The sequence below is a fragment of the Balearica regulorum genome, chromosome 4, assembly GCF_011004875.1.
Source record: "Balearica regulorum gibbericeps isolate bBalReg1 chromosome 4, bBalReg1.pri, whole genome shotgun sequence".
Lineage (NCBI taxonomy): Eukaryota > Metazoa > Chordata > Aves > Gruiformes > Gruidae > Balearica > Balearica regulorum.
The window spans coordinates 22,476,790-22,491,559 of record NC_046187.1 but is presented as its reverse complement, the minus strand read 5'-3'; the positions used below and the strand labels follow the sequence as shown (position 1 = coordinate 22,491,559).

The 14,770-nt window shown below is 43.6% G+C and overlaps 1 protein-coding gene across 20 annotated transcripts in view; it reads left to right on the top strand.

Annotated features, from left to right (window-relative positions):
• EPHA5 (EPH receptor A5) overlaps positions 1 to 14,770 on the top strand; it is a 226,705-nt gene that overhangs the window by 108,748 nt on the left and 103,187 nt on the right. For 15 of the 20 annotated variants that reach the window (XM_075751394.1, XM_075751393.1, XM_075751392.1 and 12 more), the window contains one exon: positions 12,722 to 12,877. The exons of the other annotated variants lie outside the window; for them this stretch is intronic. In XM_075751394.1, coding sequence (XP_075607509.1) covers positions 12,722 to 12,877 — 156 coding nt within the window. The remainder of the gene's footprint in view (positions 1 to 12,721; positions 12,878 to 14,770) is intronic. 20 annotated transcript variants of the gene reach the window in all.

Here is a 14,770-nt window from a genome sequence, read left to right as displayed (position 1 = left end):
CTTTGAAAGGAGAGGGCAGGAAGAAGATGCCTCTCTGCAGCCTGGTGTAGATAGGGCATGAGCTGGTGTTGTGCTCATGTCGTCCCAGAGGCAGTGAAGGCAAGCCCTTGCCTGGTCATGCTGCCTGCAGGCAGCACTGGTGCGGCTGGTGCTGTGCAGAGGCCCTGTAGTGACTTCGACATGTGCTGAAAGGTAAGGTCTGGTTAAAACCCCACTACTTAACACCTTTGTTCTGGATTTTTACTCAGGTTATATATTCACTTTTGCTTTTAAACCTCTCTTGAAGACAGTCTTGCAGAGATGCAGAAATCGCCCAGATGATCAGAATCCCTTCATTACCTTCATTCACCAGCCATTTACCATAAATCTCTAAACTCTGATTATTGTCTTGTTTAAATGCTATATTCATTTTCTGTTGTTTCATCTTTGTAGCTGATTCTTACTGTATTTCATTGTAACCCATCCATGTGCTTCTGGTCCAAAGTTCTTTGCAGGGAGAGACAAGCTGAAGGCTTCTAAATGTGGAGATCCATAAGCAGAGCATGTTCCTATATTATCCCTGGAAGAGACAGCTTCATCACCTTCTGCTTCTTTCCTCAGGCTGGAAAAAGGCAGCCTTGGAAAGCAAAACTTTCTGTTTCGATTTCTTCTTAAATCTAACTTCTCAGGAGCAAAGGAGAGCTTTCTTTTTTTCCTCTCTCCTTTTGAAAAAGAAATAAGACCAGCCAAAAATCTTCTTTGGATGAGTGTACAGTGATCCTGATGCTTTCTCCAATGCTGGCCTTTTGTCTTCTTTCTCCTCTGCCTTCTATTTATATTATTCTTGGCCACCTTTCTTGAAAGAGCTATTGATTAAAGGATGCAAACTGCCTTAGATCCTGCATATCAAGCTGCTCTTTTTTTCAAGTTGCTTGGTATGTGAAGAGCATCCATTTTTTACACTGCAGTGCTGCTATACCCAGATACCTGGTCTCTCCAGCTCTCTCTTTTTCTTTTCTTTTTTTTTTTTCTTTGTCCTCCCATCCTGTTAAATGGACATCTTGTCAAATCCTGTTTGCACAGACTGACAGCTATAGAGGTCTTGGAGAAAAAGCCAGATCCCTGCACATACACCCTAACAAACAGAATCAAAATGTCAAGGCACAAGTGAAATATATCACTGTGCTTCCCTGTCAGATTTTGCTAGTATCACCTGGATAAATTGACAGAGGAACACCTGCAGCAAGTTAACCTATTTTTATTAGCACTTGTTTCACATATTTATATTTGGTTATGAATATAGGGACTGCTGAGGAGAAAGCTCTCAATTATTTCCTGGCAGGATGAAATGCCCCCTGTTCTTCACGCCATAAGACAGTCGGGGCAGTGAAGTCGCTTTCAAATAGCACAGCAATTAATAAAGAAAGAAAAAATAATTTCACAGTCTGTTGTTAAATTAGCAATTCTTCAGAGTGTCTGGAGTTTCTGGCAAAATTAATATGCACTCTGAAGCCTTGGGCAGCCTCAGTGCATATCATTTACCCAGCAGCTGTAAGAGCAAAATACAGAGATGAGGAGAGGTCCTCGACTGCAAGGGAAATACTGGAATTATCTGTCTAGTAATCATTCAGCAGCCTTATTCACAAATAATCAAGAAACATTTGGATTTGGATTACATCCCTCATTCTTTCAAGACAAAAGTAGCAGAAACAGTGGCTGGAAAATGATGTGTTAAGTAACACAGGGAAAAAAAATAGGCAGGGAGCAACATACATTTGAGCAGGGTGAAGAAAGTATACAATAAAAGTGCAATAAATTTCCCTTGTATTGAAGGGGAATATTTTATAGCAGCTTTCTGCAAATTGAATGCATCTACATAAATAATGTAGCAACACATTTAATTGCAACTATTTATTTTTAAATTTGGCTAGATGACGAGAGAGTTTCTGTGCGGAATAATGAACCTTGTGTTTTTGCCACTTGTGCAACTTTTAAAAAAATAAATAGTGAATGGGATTTGGGCTAAGTGTCAGAGCCTCAGAAGTTCCTAGCTGCTCTCTAGTGCATCTGAAAAGAAACCAAGATCCAGAAGTGCATCCATATGGAATGGATGCTGGATATTGGTGAGGCCAAGAGATGACAGGGAGGAAAATATTACCGGTCCCTACTTGAGTCAGGAAACTCCTGTTTGGTCTTTCAGTGCAATGCGTGCCACTCAGAAGAATAAATACTGGGCTGCCTTCTGCTGGCTGAGCTGTTGGTGTTTGCATTTTCAGGCTTTCTTCTCAAAAAGGCTAGAAACTTCTTTTCTCTCTCTTATTTTTGGTGGTTTTTTTTTTTTTTTTTTTTTTTTTCCCATGGCGAGACTGATTCTTCAGGTTCTCCTGCAGTCTCTACATTTCAGGGCTGCTGAGAGGACAAGCAGCATCCTCCTGTGCCACCCTCGCCTGCTGGGTGTCACAGGATAGATGCCGCAGTACTTGACAAGGCTTTGAAAACAAGGTGTGGAAGAGGAGCTGTGGGATGGTAAACTGTTGGGGGCAGTTGTGTATGAGACGTAAGATAACCAGGTTGCGGTCTTTTCTTGCAAGATGTAGGTACGCCAAACCCAGGGTGCAATGCCCTTGTGCCCACACCAGCTATTCCCCTTTCTCCCCTCTTGCTGTCTTCCAGTCTTCCCTTGAAGAAATCAAATGTGAATGGTTTCTGTAAAGCAGAAGTGTTGGGTTTTTTCCCCAAACCGCCTTAGGAAGACTGTTCAAGTTGATGTGACTGAACGGTGCAGAGATGCAGCAGAAGTTACAAACAGGGCAGCAGAAATTACAAACAGGCTTATGTAGGCAATGCTTATTTCTTTGGATGTAGCTGGAGAGCCACGGAAGCTACATGTCAGCAGCAGTATCCTCTTATAATAGTTTGAGAATTAAATATCCATAAATCAAGCTTTGGCAGCTCAAAACCTTAAATAAAAAGCCTGTAAGAATGGCCAGCATCACTGCTGCAAAGCATGCTTCAGGCTAGTGCTTTATGGTATGGGGAAACGGATTTGGCGGGAAGGAGGTTGTGGTGAGGCTTCATGTGGCAGGAGGGAAGGCGGCATTTGCTTTGGTTTACTTTTTGCTTCACATCTGAATTTGTGGAGCAGTTGCATCTGTCAAACAGCCATTTTGGGGGCAAGAACAATGCCCATGAGAAGAGGCAGTGGACAGGTATGCTAGCAGGACATCTCCCTCCCAATAACACGATGCTTTTGTCTCAGAAAAGTACTGTTTAAAGTCTGACAAAGAAAATATCTTCTTGGGATATAACTGAATTTTTTTTTCTCTGAGGTTTTGGTGTTTTTCTGTCTGGTCTGGAGTCACAGCAGTTCTAGCTAGTTCCTGGCAAGGATGGTCCAACTCTAGCATCCAAAAGCCATGAGACCACCTGCCCAAATAGTATTGAGATTGGCTCCAAAATCAAGAGGTTAAAGGTGTCAAGTTGTATTGATTTAACTTGGGTTTGAGCATGTTTGTTCATATGCAGCAAGTTTTCCTCCAGAAATGGGAGAGATTGTACTGAAATAAATTCTCTTGCTGTTGCAGGGCTGCAGGATTGGCACTCCAAGAAAAGCTCCCAATATTGTCAGGGTGACGTGGGAAGAGCCGGCAACGCCTCAGGTTGCCCTTTGTTGAGCTCATTCCTAAAGAGGAGCTGTTTGGTGGAGTTACCTGGCAAGGCAGATGAACGGTGAAGTGTTGCAGTGTTCATCATCTGACCCAAAGGAGTAGTTTAGTCAACAAATAGTATCAGTATTTTTATGTCTGCTTAATTAAACTAAAATCATGAAGCATTATATCTGCGTAGTGACGGGATAACTGCTTGATGTTTCTGTTCTTTGTGTGTGTGGACCTTTCTCAGCTTTCCTCGTTAAATTTCTCAGGGTATTAATACTTGCCGCGTCCTCCTTGTACACGCACTTTGATTTGTTGCCTCCTAACCAAAGCATCTCGTGGTAGCGTATCAGGGCAGAATTTAGCTCGACAAGACCTGCATCTGTAACTCCAACCAGTGTGCTCCCATGCAAAAACCCACGAGCTTCTGCGGAAGGAGGCATGACTGAAGGGAGATGTTCCTCAAGAGACACATCCATGTTTCCTTCCATGCACCTCTAAGCTGCCTGCCTGCTGCAGAATTGGCTAACATCACCTGTATCTTAAATTTCTAAAAAAGAAGGCCCACTTTCCCGGAATCACTTATACATGCATAAACCCATTTAGCACACTTAGTTCAGGCAACTCTGGATAAATCCTTCTATCTTTTTTTTTGGTCAGAAGGACTGTAAAAGATCCATCTCCGTCGCCCTCTGATGGAATTTGAATAGATGTGTCTGGAGTGACATATGTTCAGTCATAAATTACAGAGGAACAATTTTAAAATAAATTGTCTGCAGCCAGTCCTACCAAATTTACCTCCTGAGACAGATGATCATAAAGCTAGGAGCAAACAAGCCCTTAAACATTTGAGGCAGAGTTTGAAAGGATCCTTTTGTGTAGGTGTTAGCATCACCATAAGTTGGTGAAATGCTGCCTATTTTGGACCAAAACAGCCAGCGGAGAAAAGGCTGATTTTATACTGCCTAGAAATCTTGGTCACACAAATGAAGTTGTGCAGGGTAGAGCCAACCAGAAGGAAATATTTTAAGCATTTTTACTTGTCTTTACTGCCTGCATATGTACGGTCTGTTAGTTCAAGCTAAAACCTTGAAATGTTGGTAGAGTAAACACACGTAACATAAATCATCAGAATAAATCCTCCCAAACGTCATATTTCTTAACCACAATGGTTTGCGATTGTCCAAACCACAGCATAATTAGAGAATCTTTCTTTCATTGCTGGCTGGGTTCCAGATCCCTATGGTAGGCTGAACCAGAAGACTAAAACCCTTTTATTGCAGCATTGTGCCAGCAAACATGCGGCTTTGAAGAACCCTGTTTTCCAGGAGATTTTACCAACTGCTCTTTGCATTAGTGTCTGTAATACGTGTACACAGATGGACATAGGAGGGTTTTGGCTGCATGGTTTTCAAGTTTGATTCTGTCCCCCTGTTGCCATTAGGGATGATGCTTGTTATTGCTATTCAGTCAACGCCGCTATTGAACTCTAGGGAGTTCTGTGACTTGTCCATCAATCCTCCCATCGCTTAGTGCACAATGCAGCTTGAATGTTTAAGTTACCATTCGCGTAACAAAGGATAACCCGGGGTGTGTGTCTTTGTGTGCAGAAACCCCCAAAACAGACTCTTGTGCCTCTTGGATTACGCGCAGAGCCAGGCATCTCAAGTTATGTTTATGAGCGTGCAGAAACAAATGTCTCTCTGCTGCCTTCTGTATCTTAAATCGTATTTTTCCCTTAGGTGCAGCATTGTAAATCATCACTTCCTCTGTTTAAGGGAGTAAAATGATTTCAGTTTGTCTTCGTTAAAAAAAAAAAAGGCAGTAATTTAAGCATAATTTAAGTGCATCTTCGTCCCGCACCTCAGAGAACAAAGAAAAGATACACAGATAGATTTTTATGGACATAGAGATTTACAGAGATAGGTATTTTATAGCTATAACAGGCAGAGAGGCTGCCGCAACAGATTGTGGACTGCCTTTTTTAATTGTAAGCCAGATAGTTGGGGCTCAGCGAGACCAACCTGGATCTGTCCTTTGTAACCAGAGAGCGAGGAGGACTGCAGGTGCCACCTGGGCTGAGAGCTGAAGGAGCCTTTGTACACGCTTGCAAGAGCATGCAGCTGCTGGTCACAGAAATTTTAGGTTTGCTAGGAAATGACACTTCATCCCAGGCAGTGCTTTCTCTAGAAATGTACCAATTTCTCCCAGGGAATTTTTGGACAGGAAAGTTTGGAAAAAGCCCACAAAACCTAAGCACGCCCCGCTAGCCCTGTTGTCAATGCAGCCAGTGGGAGCACGCTCGCGCGGTGCTGAGTTCTTTTGAAAAATCTTCTGTTTCCCCTAAGAGCATTTATTTTCCATCGCTTGCTTTCCTTCTGCGAAGTCAAACCCAAATGATAGCACAAGTTTGCATATATGCCAGGATAAATCTCCTTCCCTGCTCCTCCATCACACTGCTGAGAATTTAGGCTTGACTCAGGTTTTGCCTCATTGATTGCTTCAAAATCTTCTTTAGAGCAAAGTTGGGATGTGCAGAAATATAGCCCATTACTATTGTAATGTAATCACGAGCATTTTCAAATGCATTGTGTTCTAGGTATTTTTATGGCTTGCAAATGTAGCTGACTTGGGAGTTTGATGAGTGATGCCATGTGATGAAGTTTCATATCATTTAGAAGAAACACATTAATGTCATTAGTGGCAGTTAATTCTTAGTTTTCCAGCAGCTATGGTCATGCCATAAATTGCCGTGTGACAATTTAGTGAGTCACGTGGTAGAAGAAGAGGTATTTCAAAGGGAAGAATTGAAAGTACCAATTTATTTATATTTTAGTTTTCAAGGTTGTTTTGGTATTCAGAGGTAGAACTGATTTCAACGCGGAGTAGAGGTAATTCAGCCTGAGTTAGTGTGGGGTTGGACAAAACAACATCAAAACCCACAATGCTTTTTTAGAGAAAAAAACCCACAAAAGCATAAAAGAGAATTTCTCACTTGAGATGCATGAATTGGCTTACATCCAAGGTAGAGGCCGAGTCTCTTTTTTCAAGGTGCAAAGCCTTCAGATGCCCCATTTATCCAGCAAGCTCCAGGAACCCATTTAAAAGGACTTTTAGCAGGTCTTGGGCTGCAGCATTGGCTGCTGGAGTTGCTGAAGGATGCCGGCAAGTCCACTGGATTCAAGCAAACCAGCAGCTTTCAATGACGATGTTTTATTAGTGGGTATTTATTTAATTCCCTTCAAATCCCCATGGCGTGCTGCAGGAAGCAACATAGCACTATTGCAGATAGAGAGACCAACCCTAAAGGAGATATAATCAGGGCATTTTACACATTTTTCTATAGCTTTATAGCTTTGGCAGCAATTTTGATGTTGGCCTGCAGTTCAAGGAGAGCTGTTAGGGAGGGCAGGATTAGCTCTTGGGAGCCTGCTTGTAAATTCTGCAGGAGGATGCTCAATGGTCGGATGCTGTAGTTCTTGAAATACTTTTTAGAAGAGTGTGGAGATCATGTTTATATTGGTTGGGAGACATGAAGACAGTCTGCTGTGGTTTTTGTTTTGGTTTTTTTTTTGTAAGTAAAAGTGCGTGTCAGGAGCACAAGCTGAGGCTTGGAGCCACTCAGCAGTTTAATTGATTCCTCGTTGTAAAGACTGTACCTCACTAAACCCTTCTTTAGGTTTTGGATGCATCTAAGAGGCAGCAGCCCCCTCTTCTCGGTGCAAACGCTTCAAGGCATGGCAGCTCCAGAGACTAGAACAGAGGTTGGTTTATTTGTAGCTTGTTTTTGTGCAAATCCTTCAACTCTCAAGGCATATTCCCTGTGCTGGAATGATGTGCTAATGAAGTCAGAGTTGATGAGCTACAGAGCTGCTCTCCTTTCTGCTGAACACACACACCCCCCACGTCCTGCTTGTGTTTCAGCCGAGAGCCAGCTCAGTGTGGATTATGGGTCTGTCCGTGGGGCAGAGAGTTTTATGCTGCAGTTGCTTCTAAAAGCTGTGGTAATTTGAGCTGTGTGTGCCTGCCCAAAGAAGTTTGCAGTCTGAAGAGGCAAACGGGAGTAAAGGATGGGAAGGAGAAGCAAAGAGGGTTTGCAATTTGGGGAGGAAACCTCCGTTTCAGGCAGATAACTTGTGCTCCGTCTGGACTAGGCATCCTTATCTTCATTAATTTTTGTTAGATTTTGTCCATTAGCTTTATTTATGGATTAGCGGCACTGCCTTATGAGTTATACTTGTGGTTTCTGATTACTGTGGAGACTAATTTGGTGCTCTGCAAGGGAGTCAGTGTAATTCCTGTTTGAGCTTTATTTTCTGGGATATATGAAAGGTCGCTTTGCTGATCCTAAGCACTTAAGTACTGTGGGCTTATCCTCCCAGCATCAGGAGAGTGCGAAGGGAGTAATAGGTTGGACCTTTTTCATATCTCCTGGGGTTTCAAGGCTTATAGGGTCGTGTTTCCTAGCTTTTCTCTCTCCAGGGACAAAACTGGAATTCCCACTAATATTAATCCGGTGGTTTTACCGACCTGGCCATGTACGTGCCAGTGGATATGGAGAGCCTCGGAGGTGGTCCTTGCTTCCAGCACTTGTTGCCTGGGGTGGGTGTGGACTGAAGGCTTGGGGCAGTCAGAGAGGATGCTGCTCGTTGGATGCAGCCTTCAGCTGAAGCTCAGGGATGGGTACCGGGATGCAGCTGCGAACCATTTGATGTTAAGGCTTGCAGAAAATGATCTGTCAAGCAGTCCCAGCTGTTTGATATTATTGACTTGTTCTGCCTGCCTTTCTTTTCCCCCCTCACTGGTACTCACTGTCTCTAGTACAGCACATAAAGTTCAGCGTGTCATTTGGAGAGGCCACTTTTCATTGTCAGAGGACCAGTCGTTCCTCCTCCATCCACCCACATTAGAAGAGCCAGTTTGTACCAGCATGGCTTTTGTGGGCTCCTGTCTGCAAGGCACGAAGCCAGTTTCTAATCTGATTGCTAGCAGTTTAAGGGATCAGCTCACACCGTTGCTGTCCCGAGAGGCTCTTGCTGCTGTCCTTCATTGCAGCCATCTCTCTCTGGCCCTTCCTGAAGTGCGCAAGCAAGAGGCTGCACAGACGTTAATGCTCCGTGCCCGCAACGTTTTGTGGTTGCTACTAAAAATAAAGAGAGTGAAATTAATTTGCTAATAATGGATGTGCTACTAACAGAAACACATCCCACTTGTACCTAACACCAGCAGGTTGTTTATGGCATATTTGCTGTGTCTAAAAATACTCTTTTTTTTCTTTTTTTTCTAGCAACCAATTTCATTTAAAGACTATTTTCACACATCAGTGGCTGTGAATCAGTTAAGGAGTTATCAGTTTTAATATTAGGAAGAAAGAAGCAGATCTCATCAACAGCTTAAAACTTTATTTCATTTCTTTTCAGCTGCCTTGCAGCAGATTATGGGGAATCTTAGGCTCATCCTATTTCTCCTCCTTTTCCCACCCCCTTGAAAAGAGAGATAGTACCATTATGTGCGTGACTGTACTGTGCTAGTTCTGTGTGTCCTTTTAAGAGCTGTTGAATTGGAAATACTGAGATAAAAATATAAGAAGACTAAAATAAGATTTAATTAGAAATTAAACCCCAGACACCCATGTAATTTTAAATAAAGTCATGTATTCTTCATGAAGAGATTGTAAGTTTGACTGTCAGAAGAGGAATGGTAAGATAAAGACCAAAACCCAAGGTACATGCAAGGTGAGCTGTTTGTGGCCCTGTTCTGCTCTGAATCTGATTTCCAAAATATCTGAGACATTGCTACCAGTGGCAGAGAAATGATGTGGTACCAGCCCCTGCTTTTGGCTCTTGAGCTCAGCCAAGACTGTGTCCATCCGGTTACTGTGGTACCTGCTGTGATGCGTGGAGGTGTCAGATGTTCCTGGGTCAGCTTTCATGTAACAGCATCCATTTCATCACAGCAACCCTGTTTATTGGAGGATTGCTGCTTGAACCACCTCACCAGCTGTCCTCTGTGTCGTGCACAAAGCAAACACAGGAAAGGGTACAGAGAAAAGTATTGTCATAGGTGCTACTTATGCCTGAAACACCCAGGCAGCTATGGCTGCTTCTGCTCCTGAGCATAGTAATGCAAGTGTGTTTTCCATCAGGAGTGCTCCCCAAGGTGCTGGTTGGGAGAGGCTGGAAGGCTGTGCTGGGGGAACCCTGCAAATCCCCCTCTGTCTTCCCCAAAGCATCTGCTGCAGGGGCGTGGACTCGGCACACCACCACTCGCTGTGGTAATTCTTGTATTTAGTTTTGTTTTCTGTCTTTTTTTGCATATCTCATCTTCTGTTCCTGAATTGTTCCTTTCTAACCAACCTAAGGGTATTTCACTTAGATACGACAGCGTGCTGCTCTGTTGGCTGTTTGTTATAAGGACTCATGTTAAAATCTTCAGTGTAATTTAGTGCTCTTGAATGTTCTTCCTTACACCTTTTGGATAGAGAGAGGACTTGCCTGACCCATGGGAGCCTGCAGATTATACAAAAATTGGTCCAGTTCAGTTTTATTTCACATCCGTCATTAAAACATAGGTTATTGCCATTGTACGTCTGTTGTACATTCCTGAAAACCAAACATTTCCTTTGAGCTGCGCTACGTATCACAGCGTCATTAGCAAGCAGCACCTCGTTGAAAATCTGTCAAGAAAAACTGACTTATTTTGCATTTGCTGCTTTGCACAAACTAGAAGCACGGTAAACTCTTGTGGTGTAATGATTTTCTGTCTGTCTTGATGGGACATAATGAGATAAATTCAAGTCCTTTTTTGAAGGCTAATTACATCGAGTACACACTAGACGTGGGCTGCCCTCGTTATATGTTGTGCATTTTTGTGCTTTCATTTCCCCATCTCTATTGTCTGCCTGTGCAAGTGAGTTTGATTTGGCTTTGAAATACAAATTGTAGGCTAGGGAGGAGCCGTTTGGTGGTCTCCCCTCCCACAAGACTCTCCAGAGATTGTATAACAAGTCCTTGCTGTAGGTAAGGCAGCATTTGAAGGTGTCTGTGAAGTAAATAAAAGAACTTAACTCTGCTAGAAACCAAGAAATGTGCCATAAAGCATGAGGGCAGCTTGTGGCAAGTCCGCTAACAGCCATCAAGAATGAATTCAGCCCTGGGTGGGTTCACAGGTCCTGCTGCATGTACACAAAGCAGATGAACTGCGTCCTGCAGAGCTTGCAGCCTAGGTATGCAGAACTAGGTGGATGATGAGCAGTTTTGGAAATTGGGTTTTTAAAACCTGTAAATCTCTCCAGTCCTACTAGCTGTTCTCTGCGTGTCTTGTGGGAAGAAAAGGGAGCTGGGGGAAGGTGTGGGAGGGTGCCCGGTTTGGGGAGCTCAGCAGGGATGCTGGAGACGAGCATCCCCTAGAGTAGGATGGAGAGGCTGTAGATGAATGATGGAGACCTGGCAGCCCATGGTGGGCTTGGGAACTGCTTCAGGGTTGCATGGTGCTTGCTGTGAGAGCTTCGTGGTCCGGGCAAGACTGGAGGTGGGGCCCAGGGGAGGTCTATTGGATGCTCTTGGATTGCACCCCTTTTGATGCCTGAGTGATCTTCATGGGCAAAGACTTACTGGTTGGCTCTAGGGGTTAGGAGATGATGTGCAAGTGTCTCACCTTTGGTGAAGAAACTAGTGACATAAAAGATGTCGAGAGTGTTTCTCTATTACTGCAAGAAGAAGAAGAGCCAAATTTAGAGGCAGTTGTACTAGTTGGTCCATCAGAGGAGAAGGATCACTAGTAAAAACCTGTACTGTATCTGTGGTGAAGATGAATTCACCTGAATTCATGTGCTGAATTTTAGAACATGACCTTCGTGCTGTGATTGTCTGGGACATTCCTGGTGGGATAATATTAATGCTTTTGCTGTGAGCTCATTTTCTTTGCAAGCTAATTACAACTGGGGAACTTTGAATGTAGATGGAAAGGCTCTGGGATTTCCAGGTAACTTCTGTAAATCTGATAGCAGATCTGTGCATCATTGATATCATACTGGGCAGAATTATTTTAGAGCATCTCTGAAGGAAAAAAAAGTAGCAGCACTTTGGAGCTGCTTTAACATGTCTCCATGTCTCTGCTTTTTGAGACAAACAGAAACACAAGTTTTCCTCCTTTTGGTAACAGTTGGTTTATAATTCTGCATATAACGGTATGATTACAGGGTCAGCAGGTTTTTCCCTAAAGCCGAGGTGGTTACATGCAGATTGTGTCTGTTACTGCTCCTGGCTGAGTGTGCACACGCCAGTAAAGTGCAGAGTGCTTTGCTTAGGTGAAAGAGCACTTGTTTCAGGAGGCTGGAAACAAGGTATTACTGTATCCACTTCAAATCATTTAAAAAAAAAAAATGAAAAAAAGAATCCCAAGATACCCTTAACCATACATTATATTTGTGAGAACAAAAATAGCTCTCAAGTCTTTGTGCCTTGTCATGCATATATATTGGAATTGGAAGGAATATCTTGTATGGTGAGTATGGTGAGCATGCCTGGTTCAGGCTATACCCAGAGCAGTCTGTCTTATATAGAGCACTTTAAAATTCATCACAGGTTTGCAGGGGAAGAGACCCTAGGGAAGTAGCCTTATCACAATGTCTTAAAGCTGTCAATCTTGAGATCCCCTCCACCACCGTGTTGCTATTTGTTTGCCAAGACATTGATTTCTGGGTGTAGAACATCTTAAATGAAAGCCATGAGATGTATTTTACCTGTTTTTCTAAGACTGAATGAAAAAAACCCAAACACAATGATGTTTTCTAAAGCAGAGCCCAAAAAGATGTTACCTCTAATGCATTCAACAAGGAAAATAAATACTCACCAAAGGCAGATGCTAGGGGAAAAAAGAATAAACAGCTTCTCATTCTCTTTTCATGCAGATATTTAAGTATGCATTGTCTGTTAGCGGCATAGACTATTTTAAAATATGCAAACCAAATAGCTCGTGAGTGTTTGTCTGTTTTCTAGCTGAAGATATGTTGGTTTTTTTAAAAAAGGAAATGTGAAGAGACTAATTTTATGATGGGAGAGCTTAGCCTGTGGTTCTTCTTTTCACAGTATGCAGACCTGGGTTCTTCAAAGCTTCACCCCACAGTCCATCCTGCAGCAAATGTCCCCCTCACAGCTACACGCTTGATGAAGCATCCACATCTTGCCTGTGTGAAGAACACTATTTTAGGAAGGAATCAGACCCACCTACAATGGCCTGTACAAGTAAGCATGTGCTTATAGGGTTGTTTTTAATCCTTTCGAGCTGTTCCTGTACTGTGACTAGACATTATGATCCTAATTAATGTGCTTTTACAGGCTCTGGGCTGGAGTCTGAACTAGTGTTGACACACTTGTAATGTCACTGGCTTTGTCCACCGTACCCCCAGTTACATGAGAACAGACTTTTTGGAGCCTTTTGCTTCAAAAGCTGGCATTAAACTCAGGAAGCCTTTTTGTAACGAAGGGATGCTCCATCTCTTGCTGTCCGCTCACGGGTGGAGTCAGCCAGCAGCATGGCATTCAGACATCCGCATCGGTGTGTGCGCGGGTACCGGTGTGGGGCATGCATGCGGAGGAGACGATGGGTAGCGCTTGTCAGTGATAGGCGTTGATAAAATCTACATGGTCCTGCTTAGTATCATCTCTTAGCTCATTTTGGGTAAACAAGCAGGGAGAGAGCCCTACCTTTCCAAGCCACCTGGAGATGGTCGTTCTTCAGGGTAGCCTCAAAACTCTGCAGTAGAAACTGCTTCTCCAAACTTGGAGCAAAAATGTAGAGCTTAGCCCCTTGGTGTAGGGGGAAGGTAGTATAACAAGCAAATTGGGGTATAGGCAGTCCAAGGTGGAATTCGTGTAATCAGAATCACTAGTCTTCCCCTTTTCCTGCCATCTGTGGGCTATCCTGTCAGCTGTACCTTGAACGTTTCTTGTTCAGTTTATGTTTCAAATACTTAGTGCCACAATTTACATGCCCCCAGCTAGTCCCACTGAATGTAGCACAGACCACAGGTTTTTGCTGAGTTGGGTCTGTCATGCTCTGAATATGATTTTGCAGTGCAAAAGTGTTTGAAAAGGACCGAAGAGGAGCTGAACTACCGAGGCAAGCAGGTAGAGCTTTCAAGGAACTTAAGTGATGGAGGAAAAAGGTTTATGACTTCACGCATGCTCCGAGCCACTGGGCAACAGTGCAGAGGTCACTTCCATACTGTGTGCTTGCATCATGTGGGCATGGTAGTGGCTTTTTGTGCCTTCATCCCGGTGAATACAGATGTCCTTCCTAGCTTCCCAAGTTTGCAGTTCAAAAAAAGAAATAAAAAGTCTGTTCCTGTTGGAGAGATGCTCTTACAAAGGAAATTGCCCTTGGCAGGTCTTTGCTTGCCCGCAGGAGGCATTCAGAGCAGAATTGGGGCCCCTGAACTCTGCGTTTGCTTTTTACCAGCCAAAGGAGCATGAAGCACATGGCTGTTGGGGGTGTGCTGCAGAGAAGAAGACAGCCTTAGGCAGCATGGCAGTAGCTGGTGCTGTAGGATCAAAGTGGTCTGGGCAGGGTAAGTCATGCAAGCACTTCTCAGTGTATTAAATAGGTATGCCAATGCCTTTTGGAGCAGTAGCTAGGGTGAGTTACAGCATGAAAAACTGATATGAGGGCTTCTTGATGTCCGTTTTGCCCCTTGGCCTGACTTAAAAAACACAGATAAATGAGAGATGATGAGGTCCAGCATGGTATTGGGAAATAGGAAGGGAGAGGAGTACTCCGAGCTCTGGAAACACACATAAAATCGGCTTTTCTGTACAGGCAGAACCGGCAGCCAGACTGCTGGTGCCCACAATGCCTTCTGCACACCATCCGTGGTGGTGATCTCTGTCCCTTCTCAGGATGGAGGGGTATGCATCCAGTCTGTCCTGCTGGTGAATTAACACAGGGAAGGAGCTGCCATCCCCGAGGAAGAGGTTTGTGCATGCCTTTGACCTGAGTGTAGGGCAGGATTTTCAGAGAGGCACAAGGAAGCTTGGTGACCAGCTTATATTAAAAATAAATTAAATTCGAGTGCCTGTCACTCCCAGGTTTCTCGTACAATTGAATCCTGTAGGTAAAGGCTGTAATTTCTGATTCTG